Here is a 26,516-nt window from a genome sequence, read left to right on the forward strand (position 1 = left end):
ACACATATAATAGATTAGCTATAAGGTTGGCTACAATTTTCTTCTCATATCTCTATCTCTCACTTATACATTAATTGTATTTGTCTTGGAGTTTGGGTTAAGCTAGCTCTTATATAAGAGCCAACACCCTTAACTTTTTGTTACATCTCTCCTCCACATAAGCTTATACTAGGCTTATAGCTAACTATTATACTTGCTCTTAAGGCCTGTTCGGATGAAAGGGTTTACATAGGATTCTTTTTGTAGGATTGATGATTCTTTTTGGATTTGCTACTGTTCACTTGTTTGCATTGTAGGAATCACGTAAGGTTTTATTCGGTTTAGAGGGGACTAAAAATGATTAGAGGGGATTGAGGGAGAATAATTCCACACAAAAATAGTTGTGGAATAAATCCCCGCCAATCCCTCGCTCATAGTGATTAACCGAAGTCTAAAGAATTTTGAAGGAATACTGTAGCATTCCAGTGAACACAGGAATTCCAAAGGATTCCAAACATCCCCTCCAACCTTTTTGTTTGTGACTCATCATTGGCTGCTATAGGCTGTTTGAATTCTCCACTTTCTATTCCTGTGTTCCGAATATCCAATCCTATAAAATTCCTCTGTTTCCTAATCCTCCATTTTTCATCATATTCCTGTATTTTTTTTTCGTATCCCTGTGTTCTTTTAGCAGCAAGAAGGCCATAACTGCCGTTTGGAGGGAGATCATTTGCGCCCTTAGGAGGAAACCTCTTTTTTTTGCTTTCCTTTTGAAAGTATAGGATTTCTCCCCTTTCCCTAATTAGGAATTTGAGATGCTCTTTCCTTTGATCCAAATGAGGTCATATATAGGAAAATTTTCCAAACGATACCAAACCTCCACGATTCCTCTGAGATTGGACGACCGCGTGGTGGTGGTGAGGAGAGCAGAAGCGAGAGCGGAGGCGGAGAACAAGCGGCGATGTCGGCGGCGGCGGCGGCGAGCAATGTGGAGTTCATCCGCTCGCGCAGCGACAAGCGGGAGTACCGCCGGGTGGTGCTCCCCAATGCGCTCGAGTGCCTCCTCATCAGCGACTCCGACACCGACAAGGTCTCGATCTCCCTCCCCGATCGCTCTCGCCTGCAGAATGCTCGTCGGTTCATCGGCGACTCTCGCGTGATTTGGTGGTGTGGTGCGTATGCGTGCGTGTGTGTTTAACTAACCCCTAATTCCTCGGCGTTGCAGGCGGCGGCGTGTATGGAGGTCGGCGTGGGCTCGTTCAGCGACCCGGAGGGGCTCGAGGGCCTCGCCCACTTTCTCGGTCAGTCCACCGTTCGCTTCCTCTCTCCCGACCTCGTCCCCTTCATCTCCGCGGGGAAGTCTAGTTCGCGAACTTAGCGAGAAAATCTCGGGAAAAGTTCCGAGTTCCGACTGCTGTCGTCCTTTCTTAGTTTCTAAATGAAAAAGGCTATGTCTAATGACGCTAGAAAAAAAATCCCCTAATGATTTCCACCTATTACCGACAGTTATAACCAGCCCGGTTCAAGCTTTTATTTTATTTTTCTGGTTTCAAGTCTGTTTGGATTGGACTCTACTTTTTTTTTTAAAAAAAAGGCAAAGAATATCCACTTAGCTTTCTAAATTGTAAATATAATTTCTAAATAATGTATATAGAGAGAGAGAGATTAAATACATAAAGTCTATACTAGCTAATACATATATATAGAAAGAGAGATTAAATCAAATTTGACTGTAATCAAAGCAAAAATGTCGCCATAATTATAGCAAAACCACTTATTTTTGTGAAGAAAATGCTGACTTGTTCAAAATTCAGTAACCGTTTAGGCCTCTTTTGGAACACATAGATTTCACAGAAATTATATAGTATTTCACACGATTTAAGTTTGATTCCTGCAGGAATTAAGAAAAAAATCCTGCATTGACCATAGTTTTTTATCTGTTCTCTTGTCTTGATTTATTGTCATGGTCTTGTTTGCAGAACACATGCTATTTTATGCCAGTGAGAAATACCCTGGGGAAAATGATTACTCGAAGTATATGATAGAGGTACTTGTTTTATTTAATCCACCATTGAATATTTTTATAGTATATTTGTTTTGTGTTGAAAATATTGGTACATTTATTTTTCTATGAACTTAGTCAAGTTTGAAGAAGTTTGACCTAGAACAAATCCAAAACGACTTCTAATATGGAATACTGTGAGTAATCTATGCTATGACTGGTTTGCGTGTGTGCACACTGGCAAACTGCAGACCAAATGCTATTTATCCGTGGTGGTGACCCTAAAGTCATGTTATATCCCATTGTGTTCCCCTGAAGCTAATGTCCATGCTTGCCAGCATGGCATTATGTGCGGTGCTGTTTAAGCGGAAGGACAATGTCCTGATGAGCAATAGCATTGTAATCCTCATCCTATCATATGCCAAAAGTTGTTAAAGAGCTACACATTGCATAATTTCTGGACATAACAAAAATATTATAATGCTTGGAAATACCTAGGCTATATTTTTGACAATGGGTTGATGTAAAAAATATCAGCACGGTGGCTATTGCGATGCCTATACATATTCAGAGACAACAACTTTCTTTTTTTATGTCAATGCGGCCAATTTTGAAGAAGCATTAGACAGGTAAGACCTTTTTTTTAATACTTTTAGTTCATTTAATGTATGTATGTGTGCACACGTGTATTTATCGTGTGAGTTGAATATGGTGGTGGTTTTTGTTCTGAAGATTTTTCATGCTTTTTGTTAGAAAATAACAATTTGCATTGGTGGTTTCGGTTGTGCAGATTTGCACAGTTTTTTATTAAGCCATTGATGTTGCAAGATGCTGTTCTTAGAGAGATTAAGGCTGTTGATTCTGGTAAGTTCTGATTATTCACTTTACACATGGTGATTTTTTATGCTATTTGTATCTAACATCGTGTTATGCTTTTTTGGTGTGGGTGGTTAACATTACATTACACTTCAAAACTCAGTTTGATTTGGAGAGTAGTAAAAAGCATATTTTGGCTAACTTTGCTTTTTTTTCGTCCTAGAACACAAGAAAAACTTGTTGTCTGATAGCTGGAGAATGTATCAGGTACTGCAACATTCCAAATTCGGTAGTTGATATGTTATGTATTCTTCCATGCGCGCTGCCAAATATGTATGACTGTATTAGAAGCTGCAACCATTAAATCATTGGATCATGCATCCTTTTCACTCACAGATCAATATGTGTTTATTCTTTATTTACAAGGCGTGTTTCCTTATATAAATATATCTATAAACAATTGGTGAGACTATAGGCACGTAAATGGTCCTCCAATAAAAAAGAAAGTAAAAAATAGCATGCACAGTACTTTCCATTCCTTTGCTATGAATCTCATAGCACATGCTTCACTGTTACCTAATTTTCCACTTTTTCCCCCATCCAGCTCCAAAAACATCTGGCTTCAAAGGATCACCCTTATCATAAATTCAATATTGGTAAGCAAATAGTTATGTTCAGAAATTGTGGATATCTTATCAGTCATCTTGCTAGCTGTTAAGATTACTGGGTTGCATTTCTTGTGAGAAAACAAAGTGAAGATCCAAACAGGCTAAAATCTAGCTGTTATATTGGTTTTGCAGACCACAATTTTCTTCAGGTCACATTGAAATATGAACAAACTTTCATGAAAATTGACATGTCAATTCTGAAATCTAAATTCATATCATACAATGGTTCAGTTCTCCCAACAGTTGTGCTTTGTAATTAGCTACTTTTCTGCAGTGATCGTATATCCCGTTTGCATGAAGTACTATTCCAATTTTTTTTTAAAAAAAAACAAGTTAAAATGTTTTATATTTTTATTATTATGCTAATTTGTCATTTAATGCATCAGGGAGCTGTGAAACGCTAGAAACAAAACCAAAAGAGAGGGGATTGGACATTAGACAGGAGCTTCTGAAGTTCTATGAGAATTATTCAGCAAACCTTATGCACCTTGTTGTTTATGGAAAGGGTAAATATTACTGGTTAGTCCATTCTCATACAAACTTATCTGTTACTGAGATTATTTATTTATTTTGGTAGAGAGCCTGGATTGCATCCAAAGCTTTGTTGAGCACATGTTTAGTGACATCAAAAACACTGATCAGAGAAGCTTCAAATGCCCAAGTCAACCTCTTTCAGAAGAGCATATGCAGGTAGAAACTTGAAGCAACACCAATTGTGGAAAATGGAGAAGATGGAATACTTGCAACAATCACTAAAAATAAAATATATGTGATGGTTCGGTCAATATATATATATATATATATATATATATATATATATATATATATGTATATGTATATGTATATATATATGTATATATATATATCTGTGTGTGTGTGTGTGTGTGTGTGTGATGGTAGATGACATGAAATTTGCTGTGCAGCTTGTTATCAAAGCTATCCCGATATCTGAAGGCGATTACCTAAACATATCATGGCCTGTTACACCTAACATCCACTTTTACAAAGAAGGTCCTTCCCATTATTTGAGTCACTTAATTGAGCATGAAGGCGAGGGATCCATCTTCCATATCATAAAGGAACTAGGCAAGTACATTCACCAGTTGATTGCTGTACAACTCTTTTGCCTCCCTTATCTACTCATAGTCACTCTAGTTTATTCTTTCTACATGTGAAATATGCTCAATTTTGACTACTTTAGGATGGGCTATGAATTTGTCGGCCGGGGAGGGCAGTGACAGTGCCCAATACTCCTTTTTTTCAATTAGCATGAGGCTCACTGATGCTGGTCATGGTCAGCTTCTATCTTTAATTATAACTAACATGGCTATTTTGTTTTAAGCACATTTTGTTATTATTTAAGCCTCTTGCGTGCACATGCAATGATTTCAGAACACATGGAAGACATCATTGGCTTGGTCTTCAAATATATTCTTCTACTAAAAGAAAATGGGATCCATGAGTGGATCTATGATGAGGTAATTGCAAAGAACATGGCTTACGCAGTGTGTAAATCCATGTTTTATGGTTAGAAGTTCTGATACTTCTACGACTTTCTGATCTTTTCCTCTAGAGTTCCCAAACTACCCAAACAAGAGTTATTCCACATAATTGAGTTTCTGATCTTTTCATATCTTGATTGGAAAATTTTTCTTTAGGAACGTCAGTTGACCTTTGTTGGGAATATTTTACAGGTTTTAATCATTCAGTGAATTCTATAAGGAATATAAATTTTGGTTAACAAATGGGATATTTACCGAATAGGAGTATAGGACCTGTTAGTTTTGAGAACTTATGAGGGTTCAGGACTGATGTGCTTCTAATTCTGGACAATAGACTCTATCAACTACACTACAACCATTTGCATACAAGTCACGTTCCAAAAAAAAAGAAACATTTGCATATGAGTCGTACTTTCTTTTAGCAAGATCTCATTATGTTTCAAGTTATCATCTCATCATCAACAAATTCAAACATCACTTATTTATAGTATCAAGCTTTTTCTACATGTCTTGAGCATATTGGGATTGATTTAAATAGATAAACTTAATGTGATGGTAACATGTTTTTGAATGTGTTAGCTTGTGGCGATAAATGAAACGGAATTCCATTATCAGGACAAAGTCCATCCAATCAGCTATGTGACAGATATTGTAACAACCATGCAGGTATACTTCTCAATACCTCATTAAGTACATAATGTATGGTTTGCAATTCCATATGATCAATTCTATTCATTGCTGATACACCTCCCGCAAAGCATTATGTGATAACACCGATTACCAACTATTCTATTGTCTAAATTTTCAATGTTGTACTGAAATGTTGGAGAAATGCACCTTTCATCTGTAGTCCATTAGCTATCTTCAATATGAAAGATCTTTTGAACTGCTTGCAGTCATTCCCACCAGAAGAATGGCTGGTTGGAGCATCATTGCCGTCCAAGTATGCTCCAAATAGAATAAATATGATACTTGATGAGTTGTCAGCTGAAAGAGTAAGGTACATTTATGCAGTTCACATGGCAGCATTGTTTGTGCCTCCTATCTATTTACAGTATCTACTATTTAGGTATCTCAACACACAAACATTTATGAATTCATTCTTTTCTGAAGTAAAAAGTGGTAATAGGTTTAAGAGTTATGCATCACTATTTGTCATTCTTACTGGTTTCAACTTCTTCCAGATATGCAATCTTAGAAAGTTAGGCCCAAAATTAGTCAATTATATTTATTTGCCCACTTATTTTCTGACAAGCTGACAAATGTCCAGTTCAGCACTTAAAATACCGTACGAAGCTAAATATTGTGACTTTCCCCTTCCTTTTATGTAATATTTCTCTCTCTCCCTCTTCAGGATACTCTGGGAATCTAAAAAGTTTGAAGGAACAACTGATTCTGTTGAGCCATGGTATTGTACAGCTTATTCTGTTGAAAATGTCACTCCTTCCATGATACAGGTTTGTCCTTTTTGAATAATCTTGATTTTTTGAACTAGAGTTTTCCTCTTATCTTATTCCACATTACATACTGCTAGAATGTGGCTACTTATTGTAATCCATAGAGATAATATGCTAGAACATAGTCAGTGATTGTTCTACTTTGGCAGCAATGGATTCAAAAAGCTCCTACTGAGAAGCTCTGTATCCCAAAGCCTAACATTTTCATTCCAAAAGATTTTTCACTCAAAGAAGCGCATGAAAAGGTTGGATTTAAATCACCTCGTCTGTGTTTGTTCCCCACATTAGCACAATTCTAAATGAATTGCTGAATCTTAAATATAGTAAATATCTCTTACAAAATAAATGTTTGCAGGTTAAATTTCCAGCAATATTGAGAAAGACACCGCTTTCACGGTTGTGGTATATGCCCGACATGCTGTTCTCCACTCCAAAGGTTCACATTGTAATTGATTTCCACTGTCCGTTAACAAGCCATTCCCCCGAAGCAGTCATTTCTACGAGTCTCTTTGTTGATTTGTTGGCAGATTACTTGAATGCATATGGTTAGCACCACTTCACAAATAGTACAAATATTAGCATATTTATCCATATGTTAATAACCCATTTGGGTATTTACGAAATGTTTGTGCCTTTGCAGCGTATGATGCTCAAATTGCTGGTTTATTCTATTCAATATATCGCACTTCTGCTGGATTCCAGGTTTAGTCAGTGAACTACTTTATTGTTCTCATTTAGTTTCCAAGGAGTGTTCCAGCCAAAAAAAAACATTCATTGTTCATGCAACATGAGGTTGCTTTATTAGGATAGTTTGAATTAAACTAAAACCTTTTTACTTTCTATGTAAGGTCTCAGTAGGTGGTTACAATGACAAAATGCGGATTCTGCTAGATGCCATTATGAAGCATATATCTAACTTTGAAGTTAAACCGAACAGATTTTGTGCCTTGAAGGTAGGTAGATTCAGTTATTTTGGAGTTTAGGTTTCAATATTTAATTGTTCTTTGTTTGAACTTTGTGTGCATCAATTTTTTTTCGACCGCTGGATTTTACTTTCATTAGGCAATTGTTATCTATCAAGTTGTAATTGTTAGACGATCAAAGCTTTGTTTCATTAAGATTGGGGGAAATAATGTTTTAATTACAACAACATGAAGGATTTCGCGCCATATCCTGTAAGCTTCAAACGTGTGAAAGCAAATATCACAAATAACAGTTCATACTCCTAATTTAGTAATCTTATTACTGTTTTCAGTTCCGCATGCTGTATTATTTTGAACCTGCCAGAAAATTATCAAAAATAGTCAGATCACATGTACTTGTTTGGTCTAACTTGTTTGTAATGAGCTTTGTTCTCGGTCTGTAGATAACAGGCTCTGCCACGGACCAATTAGGATCTTTTGACAATGTCGTTTTCTTTCATTGATTTATTTCATCTTACCATCACAGGAAACTGCTGTCAAGGACTACCAAAATTTCAAGTTCAGCCAACCGTACTATCAAGCTTCAAACTATCTCTCCTTGATATTGGAGGATCAAAATTGGCCTTGGGTTGAGAAACTTGAAGCTCTTTCTAAGCTTGAACCAGATTCTCTTGCAAAGTTCATACCACATTTGCTATCGAAGACATTTTTGGAATGCTATATTCAAGGTTAGGTGGAAGTTATTGTTAGTCGATTCATCATGTATTTATATTTGCAAAGGACTGTAACAGGATGAATTTCCAGTCGTACTTATCGATTAACTTTTCTCCTTCTAGGGAACATTGAACCAAATGATGCTACATCTATTGTCCAGGAGATTGAAGATACTATATTCAATACCCCTAAGTCTGTGTTCAAATCAATGTCTCCATCACAATATCTGATTAGAAGGGTTATCACCCTTGAAAATGAGTTAAAGTGCTACCACCAAATTGAGGGCTTAAATCAGAAGAATGAGAATTCATCAGTAGTCCAACATATTCAGGTAAATGTCCCTGAGGCCTCATCTTTCGTGCAAGGGATGCAACTACTATTAACAAAAGACATTACTGATCCATGATCGCTAACTTCTGAACTAATGTTCACCAAACTGATTACAAATTGTTGATCTTGTTCCTAAAATTCAGTGGACTTGAGGCTTTACCTACTTCTATTTGCTAAAATTATTATTACATATCGTACTGGCATGCAAAGTAATATGAAATACTCATTCAACCACAACAAAATTTGAAGTACAATTACATGATCAAAATAATTTCTTAATGTGAAATTCCTGAACAATGTAGCCAAGAATGAAAAGGAATTCGTCAGTAACTATAGCTTATTGAAATGGTTGCTTGTGACTGAACCAGCACAAGGGACATAACGCATAGTTTCCTTCAGTGACATGTTCGATTATGTTCTATTGACTTTTTTGGAGAACTGGGGACATACTTGAGCCACCAACTGATGTTCTAGCTACTCAACAACATTTGACGTGAAAAAAGAGTGACAATGCGAGAATTTTGATCAAGTTTAAGATGTATAAAGTTTATAGCTCATTTTTGGGGCCTAATTTTCAATATCTTTTTGAGCGGAAAATTTTAACTTGAAATGAGGGCTATTATTTTACTAGTGTGATGTCTCACGAATTTGAAGTTTGAAAAGTAGAAAACATGATGATATGTAGAAAGAAGCATGTGAGGATGCTAATCATAGTTTGATATTTATATTCAGGTTCATCTGGATGATGCTCTTTCAAATATCAAACTTCAACTGTTCGCTTTAATTGCGAGGCAGCCTGCCGCCAACCAGCTACGAACTATTGAGCAGCTTGGCTATATAGCAGATCTTTATGTAAGGTACGTAGCAGATGTTTTGTCTTAGACTTGCTGCTTCTTACTTTGCCTTTTGAGGAGATATTGACCATTTAAATCCTAGCTTACAATGAATATCCTTGTTTACCAGATCTGATAGGGGAGTCAGGGCACTCGAGATTGTTATTCAGTCCACAGTAAAGGTACATGTTCAAGGCTAGAATGATTGGCATGATAGTTGTTTATTTCTCTCTAACTGATCTTATGTTGAACGCCTAGGATCCTTCATATCTTGATGCTAGAGTTGATGAATTCTTCAAGATGTTTGAAAACAAAATCCATGAATTGTCAGACAAGGATTTTAAGGTTCTTAGCTTCCATTGAATCGAGCTTTCGTGTTTTCAAATTTACAAGACACTTCCTTTCTTTTCTCTTCCTGAAGTGCTCACATCATGTTCTTTCAATTCTTCATTTTGGGGTAAACTTCCACATGCATAATTGTATACAAAATTTGGAGGGGTTGTAATCGATAAAAGAACAGGGATATATGATGCATTATAGTTGAATTTATCTAAATTTGTTCTTTGCACATCAATGTAAAATCACTTAATATGACATTCTTTTTGCAGAGGTATGTAAAATCACTTATTGATTCGAAACTGGAGAAGTCCAAAAATTTGTGGGAGGAATCCGACTTCTATTGGGCAGAGATTGAGGCAGGAACTCTCCAGTTTGATAGAGGAAGGTCTGAGGTAAGTGCTCTGTTTTCAGCAAATAGTTAATTGTTTGATAGTATCGAATATAATGAAAACAGGTTATTAAGCACAGGATAACTTCTCAAAGAAAAGAAAAGAGTTGTGCGATATACCTCTTTTGCAGGTATCTCTCCTAAGAGAGCTCAAGAAAGAAGAATTCATCGAATTTTTTGATCAGTACATAAGAATTGGTGCACCTCAACGGAAGACATTAAGCGTACAAGTCTTCGGCGGCAAACATTTGGCAGAATTCAAGAAGGCTATTGCCGAAGCTGATGCACCCAAAACTTACCGAATCACTGACATATTCGGCTTCAAGCGATCCAGGCCTCTGTACCGCTCACTGAAGGGAGGGCCAGGCCGGATGACAATGGACTGACAGCTAGTCAGCTAGAATTCGTTACACTCTCAGACGCTCTTGTAGTCTTATACACGATTTGCTATTCTTCTGCTATGAATTATAATTCACTAATGTCGCACTTCCGGATGAAAGAAACTATAGAGTAATGTACGCTTGTTTAATTGTTTTGTGTTTCCTTCCGAGTTCGAACAACTGTACACCGTGTGTCTGTGTACAAACACATGAGCAACCGAACGTGATGCACAAGAAGACGCCATGAGTTGTACGCAGCTGGCCGGCGATGCGTCGAGCAGTTTCCACCATGCGCGCACGCGTCACCCACCGAACGGGCTTTGCTCTACCTGCGGCGGGAGGCGCCCCACTCGTAGTAGCCGCGGCGGTGCCAGCGGCAGCGGAACGACCCGCGGTGCGCCGTGGGCGAGCACACGCAGTAGTGGTGCGGCTGAGCCTGATGAGGCTGCTCCCGCCGCGGCACGGGCGGCGGGGAACCCACTCGCGCCACCGGCGGCGCCCTCCGCCGCTTGACCTCGCACCCCGGCGGCAGAGGCGGCAGCCCAGGATGGCACATGCTCCGGCACCAAAGCCCTCACGGCGAAGAAGCTAGTCTAGTTTCTTCTCCACGTATTATAAGAACAGCAACCGGGATGGAATCGGGTTCTGGTGTTTTCGGATGGTGGCTGGCTGGCTGCGAGAGGTTAAAGAGAAAAAGGGCGGGGGAATATCTGTGGGCGACGGCGCGTTGGTTTACCGATGAATAGGCGAAAGGGGAGAGGAAGCGGAGGGCTGTGGGATCGCGTGGGGAGTGCGTTGGCGCGCATGCTTCCGCGGGTGGATGGGGTTTGATTTGGTTTTATAGCTTCCTTCGGTGCACTCCAGGCAGCCGGTTAGAATTGGAGTGCGCGGCGGGTCAGGACAAGGATATCCTTCGTCCGGAGACTTCTTTGCGGCGGCCACTTCTGGTCTTGTATTACCCTCGTCCAGGAGAATGCTGTGCCTGAACGCTAACGGATTGCTTTGAGCGTCCGGCTTACCTGGCATCTACTGTTCCAAGCTTCTATACCCTAGCTAGTGCATCTTGGCACTATGGTAGTATGGTCCATATCCCTATAATCATTCGTTAATTTATAGCTAATACACTAGAGAATTGCACATTGTTGTGTATTAAGAAAGAAGTTTTTAGTACATGTCGTCCCGGCGACAAAGCAGCCTTAGGAAAAAAATACTAGGGGAAATCTCATGAAAAAAGACTACCATTGCTATACGTTGGTCTAGGCGTTGGCTCTCCTGACCGTGCACCGAAGAGCAGCTTCTTTTGCAATCTTATCGAAGACGATCAACTAAGGAAAGGGTTGATTGTTGATGACCCGGTTGTTTTGTTCCTTCTAGATCACCTAGGCTACTAGGATAACAATTGTGTCGAAGCATCTTCTTGCTGCAGGGATTAGGCTTCTAGTGTGGAGCCACCAGGCTGGGAAATTGTCATCCGCAACCGGGAAGCAGTTGGGAAGATGGAGCGCAGATAGAATCCACCACCAGACCTAGCGTGGCTGAAGCTTTGTTTTGATGTGAATCTCCTCAACCCATCCGATAAAAGAGGGGAGGTGACAATGGTTCGGAAGGTAAACGTTAGATATGAGAAGTGTAGAACTGTACTTATTTTGGGATGGTGTGAGTATTAAATAGATCTTCAATACTACTAGTAGTGATTACTTAATTGTTGTATTTTTTTTTACAATCTAATGTGACAAATGCAACTATTAAATATGGCCAATATAGTAAATTTTACTTTCTATTAATTTTTCCAACCAACCTTAAAAAGGCTGGCTTTCCGGGACAGAGGGAGTAGGCTTCTTTGCATTCCTCAGGGAAGACTCCAAATGGTAGTTGTTTGGCCGTCGACGGCTCGTCGCCTCGTAGAGATGCATCCAGGGTTTACATTACCGGTTGACCACTAAATTTCGAGCCATATTGTATCACGGTTTTCGATAAATTTCAATCGGTTTTCGATAAATTTCGACCAAATCTACTGTTTAACCTTCGAAATTCTAATCGGAACTTAATTTTGAGTCATGCCAAAACGTCGAAATTTCACAGAATTCGACCAGTTTTTGTTGGAACTGTGAACGCTGGATGCATCATGATTCATGTCGCCGTCTCCCACTCTCTCGCTACTGCCACCGCGGCGCCCCGCGCGTCCAGTGTTCCCATCCCTGCGGAGTTGGGAGACAACGCTCTCGAAATCGATTCTCTGCTCGCATCCTGCCCTCATCCAACATTCCAACACAAGGCACGCACACATACATGACAGTAACTTGGCAGCTGCAAATGCGGGCAGTATGCACAGCACGTAGTCACGTATAGAAGAACGGTACAGTACGACACAACCAAGCAGATACCAGCTGGCCAGCTCGAGCCTTCTCGTTGGTGGTCAACCCAAATGTAGTAAGCTTTTGTATCTCTTTTCCAAGGCTCGCCTGGCCTGGGGGAGGAGAACCCGAGCTTCTCCGCCATGGGGATCTCCGCCGCCGCCGCCGCCGCCCCCTTCCTTCTCCTCGTCGCCCTGCTGCTGCTGCTGCCGTCCCCCGCCGCGGCCTTCTCCTTCACCTACAACTTCACCTCGGCGGACACGGCGCCGTCGGGCATCGCGTTCCAGGGCGACGCCTTCTTCAACAAGTTCATCCGCCTGACCCGCGACGAGCGCATCGGTCCCATCACCAGCAGCGCCGGGAGGGCCTTCTTCTCGCGCCCCGTCCCGCTCTGCGACCCCGTCTCCCGCCGCCGCGCCTCCTTCTCCACCGCCTTCTCCTTCTCCATCGCCGCCCCCGACCCCTCCGCCGCCTCCGGCGATGGCCTCGCCTTCTTCCTCTCCCCCTTCCCCTCCGTCCTCCCCAACAGCTCCGCCGGCGGCCTCCTCGGCCTCTTCAACTCCTCCTCATGCGGGGGCGCAGCGGCGGCGCACCCGCGCCCGCTCGTCGCCGTCGAATTCGACACCTACAAGAACGAGTGGGACCCCAGCGACGACCACGTCGGCGTTGACCTCGGCGGGATTGTCTCCGCCGCCACCGTCGACTGGCCCACCAGCATGAAGGACGGCCGGAGGGCGCACGCGCGCGTCGCGTACGACGGCCAGGCCAAGAACCTCACCGTCGCGCTCTCCTACGGCGACGCGGCGGCGGCGGCGGCCCTGACGGACCCCGTGCTCTGGTACGCCGTCGATCTGATGGAGTACCTCCCCGACGCCGTCGCCGTCGGCTTCTCCGCCGCCACGGGCGAGGCCGCCGAGCTGCACCAGGTGCTGTACTGGGAGTTCACCTCCAGCATCGACACCAAGGAGGAGACGGTAATCCTGTGGGTTGTGTTGGGGCTCTGCGGTTTGCTTCTCGTGCTCGTCGCCGCTGGCGTGCTCTGGTTCGTGTCGCAATGGAGGAAAGCCGGAGAGCTCGCCGATGGCGACATCGACGACGAGATGGGGTACGACGAGCTCGCCGACGAGGAGTTCTTCGTGGAGAGCGGGCCGAGGCGGTTCCGGTACAGCGACCTTGCGGCGGCGACCAAGAATTTCTCCGACGAGAGGAAGCTCGGGCAGGGCGGCTTCGGCGCCGTGTACAGGGGCTTCTTGAAGGAGCTCGGTTTGGCGGTGGCGATCAAGAGGGTGTCCAAGGGCTCGACGCAGGGGCGCAAGGAGTACGCGGCGGAGGTGCGCATCATCAGCCAGCTGCGCCACCGCCACCTCGTCCGCCTCGTCGGCTGGTGCCACGAGCACCGCGGCGACTTCCTGCTGGTGTACGAGCTCATGCCTAACGGCAGCGTCGACCGCCACCTCTACGGCGGCGGCGGCGGCAGCAAGAAGGCCGGCGGCGCGGCGCCGCCCCTCTCCTGGCCGACGCGGTACAACGTCGCGCTGGGCCTCGCGTCGGCGCTGCTCTACCTCCACGAGGAGTGCCCGCAGTGCGTGGTGCACCGCGACATCAAGCCGAGCAACGTCATGCTCGACGCCACCTTCAGCGCCAAGCTCGGCGACTTCGGCCTCGCCAAGCTCGTCGAGCACGGCAGCCAGCCGCACACCACCGTGCTGGCCGGCACGCTGGGCTACCTGGCGCCGGAGTGCGTCATCACGGGCAGGGCCAGCCGGGAGTCGGACGTGTACAGCTTCGGCGTCGTGGCGCTGGAGATCGCGTGCGGCCGCCGCCCCGCGGAGCTCGACGAGGAGGACCCGAGCAAGGCGAGGCTGGTGCCGTGGGTGTGGGAGCTCTACGGCAAGAGAGCCATCCTCGAAGCCGCGGACCAGAGGCTCAATGGCAAGTTCGACCTCGAGCAGATGGAGCGGCTCATGGTGGTAGGATTGTGGTGCGCGCACCCCGACCACGCGCACCGGCCGAGCATCAGGCAGGCGCTGAATGTGCTCAAGTTCGAGGCGCCGCTGCCGTCGCTGCCGCCCAAGATGCCGGTGCCGTCGTACTTCCCGCCGCCGGACTTGGTCGCTCCGGTGTCCGTCGAAGGCACGTCGAGCACCGATGGCCCAGGCGTCAGTGAGTGTGGATCGTCTGGGTCCAATGCCGGAGGAGGATCGGGGATCAATGATAGGCTTCTCGATCCATGAGCAAGATTTTTTTGGGGCTCAATTCATTAACTGTAGCTATGCCAAAGGTTTTCTGTTTTTTTTCCCTTTTTGTGTCTGATTTTTCAGGCTTAGCTTCACGGCATACAGAAGTGGCAGATTGTATGGTGTAGTTTTTGACACTTTGACATGTGCATGATCAAAATGTACTCCCATCCCATGATATAGCGATGGGACGTATCCTAATAACATAAATTTAAACAGTACAATATGTTTTATCCTAAATATTAGGTTGCTATATTGTGAGATGGGAGAAGTAAAAAAATCGTTGATTCAAAGTTGGGGATAGCGAGAAATGCATTGTGCTCTTGTGCTAAGTCATCTGGAGCTCTGATACGCAATTATGCGCTGCGAGAATAGTCAGCGGCTGCAGCCCTTACAAGTTACAACCTTATCACGCAACAAAAACGAGCGGTTGTTTCTTATTCCATCGGACTGCAGTTACAAAGGCCGTAAGTTGTTTTGGTAAAAAGAATTTGATGTATACGGACACATATTTAAAGTATTAAACATAGACTAATAACAAAACAAATTATAGATTCCGCATGTAAACTGCGAGACGAATATATTAAACCTAATTAATCCGTCATTAGCAAATGTTTACTGTAGCACCACATTGTTAAATCATAACGTAATTAGGCTCAAAAGATTCATCTCGCAATTTACATGCAAAATGTGCAATTGATTTTTTTTTTCATTCACATTTAATGCTCCATATATATATGTATGTTTAAACATTTGATGTGACGGAAAAGTCGAAAGTTTAAAAGGAACTGGACACAGCCAAAGTGTCCGTGAGCCATTTTGCCAAATCATCACTTTTGTTGCCCCCAAACAGTGTAGGAAGCCAACTGAGCTGCGCAGGAACCATACTTACTTTAAAGTTCCACCTGTAAATACTCAAAATTAATCTCAAAATATAACTTCACCGACTTCCTCATCTCAACCCTCACCACCAACATCCCCCCTTCCCCCTAAAATAAACTGTAGAAGGATGACTAGGGACTTGAAAGAACAATAGAATGCACACGTCTTGGCCTACATACACACATCAGTGATGAGCTATGCCACACATTCATTAGAACTTTTGAGCAAATTTCATTCCCCATAAACTATCATGTTTGATCAACTGAAAAAAATTGTCGAAGACAAGTTCAGCTTAATCTTTTACATGGTTTATGATGTACAACCATACGGCTGAAATGCGAAGCTCAAGATCAGTTAAGATTGCTGGTGAAAACTATGTACAAATATGGCGTTAGCTAATGACGTTCTCCTTTGTATCTTCATGATCAAAAGACACCACTGCAGCTCATCGAAAAATTACCTGATGAGTTGCCACTTGCACGGAGAAAAAAATGAATCGCACCACAATGCCACCTTTAACTACAAAATCTGAGCACCTGTACAAACTAGAAACACTAGACGCCTAGAGAAATGCTATCTCCTGACAGATATTTCACCTATAGATGCAAGTTACACCATCCCACGAGCAAAATTGTGTCCAATCTCAGGAGAAATGCTAAACCATAAACAAATAGTTCAAGTCTTCCACCGTCAATCTAGTTTGATGGGCACCAGATTTGTCTTCCCCAAATGCAGAAGCCACCATCTCCCGTTTTTTCTCCTGAGACAGACACAACAGATTAGTAGGGCAACATGAGACGATAGAAAAGAGTAAATACTGAAGAAAAGTGTAGTTGGAAGGGTCTAAGATTAGCTCTAAAATTGGATTTCACACAAGGGTGCGATCTCAGGACTCACGTCAACAATAACATGTTAGTTAACTCAAGCAGTGCTGGATGAGAGTTTTGTAGCAATTCTAGATGTATCATGGGTGGTCCAAGTGGATTAAGGTGAATACAAAGATGGGATATATACTGTTCCACATGCCATAAGCCATTGTCGATAGGATATTACTTGAAGAAAAAAGAACAGGTAGACAGGATGAAAATGTTACTGTCTAATGAAGGCCAAGGAAAAAAAACAAACTTGCTTCAACATTCACATAGTTTTCCCAACATTCGACGAAGGAAAACCAGCCTCTAGTTCAATATCAACATGGTAATGACAGTTTCCGCAGTATGGATATTATCTTCCAGGCTACAAGAATGATTTGCAATCAAAAGAAAAGCTTACAGTTTTAGGTTTACCTGGAGAGCCAAAATACGATCTTCAACGGTATCTTTTATGGTTAACCGTGACACTGTGACAGGTCGAGTTTGGCCAATACGATGCGCTCTGTCAACAGCTTGGTCTTCTGTAGTAGGATTCCACCAAAGATCAAGCAAAAGTACATGACAGGCCGCCACCATATTCAGACCAAGACTTGCAGCTTTGAGAGACATAATCATAACAGAAACCTGTCAACAGAGCAAGTCAATAAAGAACTTCCCTTCAACAGTTACATATGCCAATATTTCATTGAATACAAACCTCTGGATTTGTGTTGAAGTCTTTTACAGCTCTATCCCGAGCTGCGACGGACATTGTTCCATCAAGCCTCCGATAAGATAGATGAGAAGATTTCAAATGAACCTCTACCAAATCCAGCATTCTAGTCCATTGAGAGAAAACGATGGCCTTCTCAGTTATTTTGGTGTCAGCATATTCAGAGGGAGTACTATTCCCGTTAATTTTGTCAGGATGCACAATTTTATTTTTGTCATCACTCATATGGGTTAAATCCAGTTTAGGCAACGAGAGAAGAATATCCAGGGCAGCTCTCACTTTGGAAGATGCATAAGACGAATCAAATCTAGGTTGCTTCCCTTGCACCATGTCTTCACAGGAATCATCAGACAGAAACTCACAGGTTGATCTACTCAGAGCACATTCAAGGGTGCCTCGGGAGAATAAGGAAGTTGAATTTAGTCGGACTCGGCAATTGGACACTGGACATACACTGTCATCACCGGTAAGTTGCTCCAGTATGCACTGGTTGCAGAAAACATGACCACATATAGTAACAACGGCATCTTCTGGTGCATCCTGCACAATTTATGGTGTACGGATCAATGAATCAGAAGTGGATGCAAGGAAAATGGTATGCATGAACAACAAAGAATTATTTCTTCACTAAAATCAAGCCGCTGATAGCCATGCAAACATAATATCATGTTGTATGCTAACCACAAGATATAATTTGGTACTTAGCTATGGATTTAGAAATTGTATAAGCATCCAGGAAAGGAAGCTCACGATCAATCCCCAGCAATGCACTTATAAATCCTATTATAAGAATCTCATGTTCTGATAGTAACCTAAGGCAGTCTATGTGCTACTGAGAAAACTCAAAAAATGCATTCCAACTTTGAAAATAATCAATCCACAATCCACACCACAGCTGGATAGATAATATCAAAGTACAGTGCAACAATAACACAAAACATGGGTTAGAGCAAAGAATGCAGGTAGAAACGATATCATATTAGGTGTGGTTTAAAAAGGCAGCACATTCACTTTTATCACTTACATTGCAGAGAGCACATATCGCAGAACACGATTGCAAGCAAACCAGCAACGATTGCTGCCTTTCTACAGGCAGCTTCTTTGCCATCTCCAATGAAGATATCCAACTAGAAGTAGACTCATGACCTCGAACTAAGTGAGGGTGATCACATGCCTGTCTGAGCCGTAAAAGCATCAGCAGGATATTGACGTAGTTTTGCTTGACAGTACCAGCAGCTGCATACTCCTGCAATTAGATTGTTTATTTGCACAAGGAAGCATAGTTAGCCTCCTAAAAGTTCATTAATGAAAAGCATAAGCAAGCACTTAATATCAAGTGATTTAAATATTAGCATTATTAGGTTTGGTTTAATCATGAATGGAATAAGTTCAATGTCTAAATAGCATGTATGTTAGAACTTAGAAGAGCTTTCTTTTAGTAGGATGATTCATTAATTCAAAGTAACACTCTACTTCTTATACAAGGTATGTAGGGTTCTGTATCTGTAGTCCGTAGGTTGCATAATATGGTGAAAGTAAACACTATACTTCTTACACAATGTGCTCCTAATTATTAGCTAAGGTAGTTGTCAAGTAAAAATATTTAATAAACCATTGACAAATGAAAAAGGCAGCAGCATATTTAAAAAAGAAATAGAAGGTCTCATAAAGGAGACTATTAATTAACATTCTAAACACACCTTGAACTGCTCTCGTGATTCTGCTTCGAGAGTGTTATAGAAAGCACGCTCTTCACTAGTGAAGTCCACTGTCTTAAGAGAGACGGTCTTTGGGGGTAATGAGATTATTGGTTTTCCATCAAGCATCGTTGCTGCAATACAACAGGTCATAAGAGATAATAACAACATAATACGATGAGCAGATAAATATTTTGGCACCAATTATTGTGTATTAACAGAGGGGCAGTTAAGCACAGTAGGTGGAGAAAAGGAAGGAGACTAAATAAACTATGTTCCATCAATGAATATCATTTAAAAGTACCCCTCTACAGTCTACATGACAAGCAGATAAATATTTTGGCACCAATTATTGTGTATTAACAGAGGGGCAGTTAAGCACAGTAGGTGGAGAAAAGGAAGGAGACTAAATAAACTATGTTCCGTCAATGAATATCATTTAAAAGTACCCCTGTACACGTCGGTGTGTTGGGAGTTGAAGGGTGCCAAACTGTTGAATCACAATTATACCTCCATATTATCAACCAAGGCTATCATTAGAGCAAGCAAAGATAGATATTTTTAAAGTGGCTGTACTTGCCAGTTCAGTCCTGATTAACATCAAGCTGTGCTTATGTATATTAAGCATTGTATGTGAAATTTATATTAATAGGACTACCAGAAGTTAGCACTGAGACCGCTAGAACATATGAAAGTTTAGAGGACACCAATAATCAAATACAACTCAAAGTTCTATACCTTAGTCTTGGATAAGCTAGAAATTTCTTCTTTTTTTGGCTGAACTTGATCTAAAGACAGCCATAAGAAGGCACTTTTCAACAGGCTACGTAAGACATTAGCAAACTATCTGGCATGCTATTTGGGCATATAGATACATTTACACATTTAACTTAACAAAAGAACGAAGTAACTCCAAATTGGTGAAACAAAAATTATTTCTGGAAATTCTAGCCAAGCAAAAAAAAAAAGAATCTATCAGGTCTTGTAGTTTAAGCACAATCAGAACTCAACAATTACTTGAGTTCATAGATATGTACATGAAGGAGATGGACAACAAGAAAATATAATCAATTACTGACCTTTTGTCCTCCTCAGCATTACTGTCTTCAGAACAACCTGAAGCTTCTTGTACCCAGTAATTGGGTTCCTGCTGATTGGTGTTTTTATCATGAAGCAAAATTTTTTGTATTCAGCATATGGATCATATCTGAGAAATCTGAAATAGCTATAGAGATCCTCAACAGCATTCTGTATAGGTGTCCCTGACAAGCACCATCTTCTTTTGGCTCGCAGACCCCAGCATGCCCTAGCAACCTGGGTTCGATAATTTTTAATACTTTGTGCTTCATCAAGGATAACTCTAAACCATGCAACTTTTGCGAGAGGTTTCTCAGGCAATTTACTCTCTGGTGTGCTTCCACTTTTGTTCTTCTTAGAAGAAGAAGTCTTCCGTTTTTTGCTGCCTGAGGAGCCAACAGGAGCACCATACCTGTCAGGCTTCCCTTTCTCTTCATCATCACTATCAGGACTTGATTGTTTTGGTACTTCCATGCTTACTATAGAATATGTGGTTAACACGACATCGTATTTAGTAAGATCATTAGGATCCTTTGTGCGGTTGCTACCATGATATACTAAAAAGGTCAAGTTAGCTTTACTGGTGACTTTATTCCTCAGTTCATCTGCCCACTGACGTAGAACACTCGTGGGGCAAACAACCAAAGTCCCAGCAGCTGGTCTAGCCTTAACATTTGCAATAGGATTTTCTGTCTTAATGGTACTACTTGTCGCTTCAGGTTTACATGTATCTGCTAGATGTGCTAGTGCCGGTTTCTTCAAATGAGGCTCAACATCATCATCCTCATCGTCATCGTCAAGGTTTACAGCTTCGCATGGTTCTTGCTTAACAGCTGAAGATGGAACTGGTGACCTTTCTGTCAAAATCAGTGATATAGTCGACACTGTTTTACCCAGGCCCTGAAAAATATCAGATCATAAATTAGGACAGTTGCCCTTTTGGCTCAATCCTGCATGTGGGCTTGGGTGTGGACTGTGGAGTGAGGTAAACTAGCATACCTGATCATCTGCAAGAATTCCGCCAGAGCAACTCGAACCATTTCTCTCCTTTTGTACCATCCATGACAAGGCAATTTTCTGACAAAAAGATATATCGAAATCAGAAGTTGGCTGAAGTACTATTTCTTAGGGAGTAACAGCTTTGGTTTCAAAGTGTACCTGGTGCCTCAATAAAGGAACTGCTAAAACTCCATCAGGTGGATTAGCCTCAGACTTTGGCTGAGAAATATCCTGCCCATCATCCAATTGGTTAAGTACATTGAAGAAAAACTTACAAGCAAACTGGATGCAAGAGGTGCATCAAGTAATGGCTAAAAAAGTATCAACACATACAGCATAACACAAGGCTAACAAAAAAAGGGAACTAAATGCCACATATATATCACATGAAATAACATTCACAAAGTCACCAGTTATATCCAATGCAGACAAAAGGTCAAAAATCAATGTTTAACAGCATCATAGTGCAGAAAAGGTTGAAAACATAAGCACCAGCAGTTATCTATACTCTAGTGGTGGAGGTGGTTCTGCCGCAGCCCACCACTACTAATTTTGCATGCTTTACAAATTATTCCCTGATATTTTCTGATATATGCAATAATTTAATATTTGTTTGATTTAAGTGAATAACATATATTGAAATAAGCATTGGAAAAGCAAAGAATGGGAATTTTACCCATAGCAAAGCATGGACATTTTGCTAGTTAACACAAAATGGTCTTCTGTTTGCAAGACAACTACAGAAAATATATAAGGCAAATATCTTCATAAGAAAATCATACATTCTCCTCTGTTTTAGTGACCAGAAACATGATAACAAATCAAACCTCAAGCAGTTTAGTTGCCTGTTCCTTTGGGTTAGGCAAAAAAAGGGACTAAAAAAGGTTTAAAAAAAACCACCTTGTTTGTTTATGGTACTTCAATGAGCAAGTGCCGCCAAGAGTAAAAAGGGTAAATTACCTGTAATGCAAGCCGCAAAGTCATTCTTTCCTCATGCGGCCTGTATCTCCCTCCAAACCGAGGAAGATTAGGATTGGCACACACAGATTGTTGAAAGTTATGCTGCAATCCTTGGGGTGGCAACACATGTCCACTAGCAAGACTTCTACTACCCTCAAGAATACATAAATCAGAATCACGATTGCTATCTAAACTGAAGCAATTCCTTGATGAGTTACCCAGAATAGAAGAGCTGCCATTTCTAGGAATGTCATACTTTTTATGAAAAGTTGGATGCATTGGATCACTTGAGTTCATGAATGAGTGTTGGTGTTGGGTACTGACAGGAAACATGGAATTCTGCAAATGTTTTGGTGCATCTCCAAAGTATTTATCAGCATCCTCAGTGGTGGAGTTTCTGCTTGAGGGCACCGGAGAAGAGTCAGTGCTAGACTCACTCCGGAAACAGATATCTTCTGATCTGTTCTGCTCGCTGGACATCGACTCTATCGAAGATACATCATCCATGTAATAATCCGACAGAGATGTATCATCACAATATTGATCTGGAGAGCCCACTTGCATTGAACTGCTTTCACATATATTCTGTGGTAATTGTTCCAGCTCATATGACTGATTGTTTTGTGGCAAATCATGCAGCACTATTTCATTAGCCATATCAAACGATCCATAATCTGGCTGAGGATACTCCTGATACTCCCCCTGCAGATATTCTCCTTGTACAGTTAGGCAACTGCCATTTCCATTCTGCATGCTTCCAGGCACATCACCGATGTTCAACTCGGTGTAAGGAATATCAGGTATAACAGCACTATGGTCAAACATAGGCACTGACGTGAAATGGTTACCCTCCTGCTCAGAATTACCAAGCATGGGACCTGTGCCCTCACATTTAACTTCACTTAAACCAGATTGCTCTGCGAACATATCACATCCCGAATCTGCAGGAGATATCAAATAATTAGTGCCTTCTTTATATTACAACGCTAAGAAAGCACACACGTATGTGTATATTACAAAGCAGGGAACCGCCATACAAGTATTAGTGTGTGGCTCCAAGCCCTCAAAGTTGTTATCTACTCTAACTTGTGTATTGTCGGAGTGCATAGAATGCTGACCATAGTATAAACCATTTGTATAATCTTCATATGGAGGGACAATTTCTTCATCAACAGTTTTAGCATGGTTTAATGCATCCATTGGTAAATGCATCTCAGGATTACCATTCCTTGAATTTTCCAAAAAATCTGTGGAGCAAAACCAAAATTAAAATCATATAATACATAATAAGATAAAAATGTTTTTTTTCCAGATTGAAGCCTTTCTTGTGTTTCTCACCATTGCTAAGCAATCTATAAGAGGTATCCTCTGAGTGATCAAAAGATTCTCCACCATTGTTAAGTTCCACCATTACATCCATCTGACTATGTGAAGGATCTGTATGCGAGTAGTTTGACCAATTTTCTTTATTCTCAAAAATTTCTGCTCATTTTAATAAAATTTAAAAATTAAAAAAATGGACACGGAAAAGAAAAGTGTGTATCTAGCAGAAACCAAAATAAAACGAGCATCTTCTGGTACCTTCATGGTTTTGAAATGCATTTTCAGAACTTGTGCTGTCCACTGGCATCTCTAAACCTTGATTGCCCTGTATTAAACAACATAATAGCTCTTTAGTTACAAATATGCACATTTGTCAAGGGAACACAAGATAATAGACTAAACAAGGGGCATGATATATAGATGCAACAAAGCTAAGTAGGTAGATATTCCTGGCAAGGAACTGACTTATCTTACAATAAACACAAGAATTAGCATCAGCTACACGAAAAAAAATGCAATCCCAGTTATTGTACTCAAGGAAACTTGGACATCTATGAACATATCCAGTTAGCCACACATAGTTAACAGCCTATGATGGCATATGCTGGAACTAAATGTAGAGTTTTACTGGTTACTGACCACAAACCATATGACAAATTCCGAGCATAACAAGTACTACCTCCGTCCCAAAATACTTGTCGTTTTGAGTTTTTGTTTGTAATGCTTGACCATTCGTCTATTCAAAAGAATATGGAATTATTATTTATTTTGTTTGTGACTTGCTTTGTTATCAAAAGTACTTTAAATATATGACTTATCCTTTCCTATATTTGCACTAATGTTTTAAATAAGACGAAATGGTCAAAAGTTGCAAGCAAAAAGTCAAAACGACATCTAATTTGGAACGGAGGCAGTACATTACTACCCAAGGTTGGTAAATACAAGACCTAGCAACCAACAACTTGAAAATACAATTAAAAGACAAAACCTCCCAAAAAAACACTTCCTCAAACAAAGCACAAAAAATGAAGATTCAATTTCACCTGGTATGGTATGAGCCAATTATTTTGCCACAGAACTGAACGCGGCAAGAAATTTTATATTTCCCCAGCACTCACCCAAAGTATTCAAGGTCACAACAATCACAACACAGTAAATAAAATCAGTTTGATTCATCTCTTTAGTTTTCTTTGTTTGAGAAAGAAAGGATCTACTCTCCCATTTCATTAATGAAATGACTTCAGTTTTACGATTCATCTCTTTAGTAAAGAGGCATAGCAAATGCAAAACTAAAAGCATTCAAGCACACATAAAAACAAAGCATTTACCAGGATCGACCATCATAATAAATACTGTGAGGTCAGACTATTAGCTATCTGCATGCTCACAACAAATTCAATATTTTCTACTGCTAAAATACATGTGTTAGGATTCAGGGGAAAAGGTGGCCGTTTGCAACACTAGAATTTTTCCAATTCATGAGGAAATCGAACTGTTTCAAGTGAAAAATATACTGAACTCCTGTGTTCTTAACAGGCCATAAGGATACCTCATAGCTGCATGATGTATATCTATGCCCACCGATAAACATACAGAACATGTGTACAGGGGCCTGAAGTTCAGTGAGAGCAGAAAAGACAACACGAAAAGCCCACATATCATTGTATCCATTTGGCAGCAAACACACTTCCAACTCACTACCAAGCTGCTTCCTGTTTGACCTTCTCCAATCCCAACAGCCTGATGGCCATTTATAGCCCATCGCCACTGAAAACAGCATACATGTACCACATCACAACCCCCAACGCCACGACTGCCAGTAAACTCGCTTCCAGCCACCATCATCAACACACTTTCTCATAGTATAAACCACGGCAAGGGCAGTGAATCAAACATGAGACCCAATAAACCAGCAACCGAGCCTCTGTACATCAAGCGTCATTTCAGCGACCGATGATTGTTGAAGATCTGTCGTCAGATTATTGTCATTGACCAACCAACATTTAATGAAACTGCATAACGGACTTGATTTTAGCTCTTCTTCAGGCACCCAGAGCTCCACTTATCCGAAACAACAACAACAAAAATACCTGTTCAAACTGAGTAGCCGGACCAAAACCGCATGTAAGCTTGATCACGCTTGTATCATTCGCGCCTAAACAAGACACAACACTCGTGGGGGAAAACACAGTGCCTAGCCTCCAAACATCCTAAATCGCTTAATTGAAGGCAGAAACTTCTCGAGAAATCCACGCATCCGGCCGCGATGCATTCAAAAACCCTAGAACAGACGCAAGCCCAGCCCCCCAACAACCCCGCGCACCGAATCGGATCCGACGCACACAGAAGAAAAAAAAATACACCCGGGCGTAAATCGAATTAGGGCAAGGCGGCGAGTAGTAACGCACCTCGTGCTGCTGCTCCTTCCAGTCCTCGTTATCGAGGAAGGCCATGAAGTCGCCGAGGGGCATGGACAGGTTGTCCTCCCCGGCGCCGCCGAAGCCGCCATCGAAATCCGCCGCCGCCGCCGCCGCTTCCTCCATCACTCCTTACCCTCGACGGCGGGCCTCGATCATCCAAATTCGCCGCGGGACAGGGGCGGCTGCGTCCTTCCTCCGCCTAGCCGAGCGGAACCTCCCTTTCCCCCTCTCAAACAGGGTCGCGTGGCGGCCGCCGCGCGCTAGGACGAAGACGACGAAGATGCCATCCGCGTCGTGGTGGTGGGGGTGGTGGTGGAAACGAAGGGGAAAAATTCGTTCCGGGTTGGGGGATTTAAAAAAGCGGAGCGAGTCGGCGTGGGTTTGGGGACGGAATGGCCGAGTCGGAGTCGAATTGGGATTATGCGCGATATTTTTTTTAGTAGTTTTTTTCTCTCGCGATGGGGGGTGGGTAATTTCGTGGTGGGGGCTGGGCATGTGCAGAGACGCGGTGGAGTCGCGAGGCGGTTGGCTTGGGCTTCCGACGGACGGACGGACGGGGGTGGGAGCGGGCCGCCCAATCTCGGGTGCGTGCTGCACACGGGCCCGTGCGGGAGGAGAAACGCCTTCTTGCCGAAGGCACCCGCAAATCTGT

General features: G+C 42.0%; 3 protein-coding genes across 9 annotated transcripts; 2 read left to right on the forward strand and 1 right to left on the reverse strand.

Moving 5' to 3' along the window:
- Positions 1–323: 323 nt before the first annotated feature.
- Positions 324–10,469, forward strand: LOC127762994 (insulin-degrading enzyme-like 1, peroxisomal). 2 transcript variants are annotated; one of them, XM_052287548.1, is made up of 26 exons: positions 324–1,069; positions 1,205–1,280; positions 1,959–2,026; positions 2,519–2,610; positions 2,772–2,845; positions 3,021–3,064; positions 3,402–3,453; positions 3,852–3,971; positions 4,043–4,155; positions 4,389–4,551; positions 4,667–4,759; positions 4,858–4,943; positions 5,547–5,633; positions 5,864–5,967; positions 6,322–6,424; positions 6,574–6,669; positions 6,780–6,969; positions 7,065–7,126; positions 7,273–7,377; positions 7,874–8,075; positions 8,184–8,392; positions 9,124–9,248; positions 9,355–9,406; positions 9,483–9,569; positions 9,833–9,955; positions 10,083–10,469. In XM_052287548.1, the coding sequence occupies exons 1-26, from the start codon at positions 941–943 to the stop codon at positions 10,335–10,337; spliced, it is 2,910 nt and encodes a 969-aa protein (XP_052143508.1). In that variant the 5' UTR covers positions 324–940; the 3' UTR covers positions 10,338–10,469. The 2 variants fall into 2 exon arrangements, with proteins under 2 accessions (XP_052143508.1, XP_052143516.1); XM_052287556.1 differs by lacking the exons at positions 324–1,069; positions 2,519–2,610 and having other exon boundaries at positions 1,240–1,280.
- A 2,161-nt stretch (positions 10,470–12,630) lies between these two features.
- LOC127762905 (L-type lectin-domain containing receptor kinase IX.1-like) lies at positions 12,631–15,300 on the forward strand. The gene has a single exon (XM_052287439.1). It carries the CDS (start codon positions 12,829–12,831, stop codon positions 14,917–14,919), a length of 2,091 nt encoding a protein of 696 aa, XP_052143399.1. The 5' UTR covers positions 12,631–12,828; the 3' UTR covers positions 14,920–15,300.
- Positions 15,301–16,033: 733 nt separating this feature from the next.
- Positions 16,034–26,259, reverse strand: LOC127770507 (helicase-like transcription factor CHR28). Of its 6 annotated transcripts, none has more exons than XM_052296257.1 (13): positions 25,853–26,259; positions 23,703–23,769; positions 23,460–23,558; positions 23,159–23,368; positions 22,122–23,062; positions 21,321–21,392; positions 21,162–21,239; positions 20,165–21,062; positions 19,089–19,219; positions 18,413–18,634; positions 17,374–17,928; positions 17,091–17,300; positions 16,034–16,564 (listed from the first exon to the last, which is right to left on the reverse strand). In XM_052296257.1, the coding sequence occupies exons 1-13, from the start codon at positions 25,985–25,987 to the stop codon at positions 16,460–16,462; spliced, it is 3,723 nt and encodes a 1,240-aa protein (XP_052152217.1). In that variant the 5' UTR covers positions 25,988–26,259; the 3' UTR covers positions 16,034–16,459. The 6 variants fall into 6 exon arrangements, with proteins under 6 accessions (XP_052152217.1, XP_052152208.1, XP_052152233.1 ...); XM_052296248.1 differs by having other exon boundaries at positions 23,460–23,603; XM_052296273.1 differs by having other exon boundaries at positions 23,240–23,368; positions 25,853–26,258.
- Between the last annotated feature and the right edge of the window lie 257 nt (positions 26,260–26,516).

This window comes from Oryza glaberrima, chromosome 1, assembly GCF_000147395.1.
Source record: "Oryza glaberrima chromosome 1, OglaRS2, whole genome shotgun sequence".
NCBI lineage: Eukaryota > Viridiplantae > Streptophyta > Magnoliopsida > Poales > Poaceae > Oryza > Oryza glaberrima.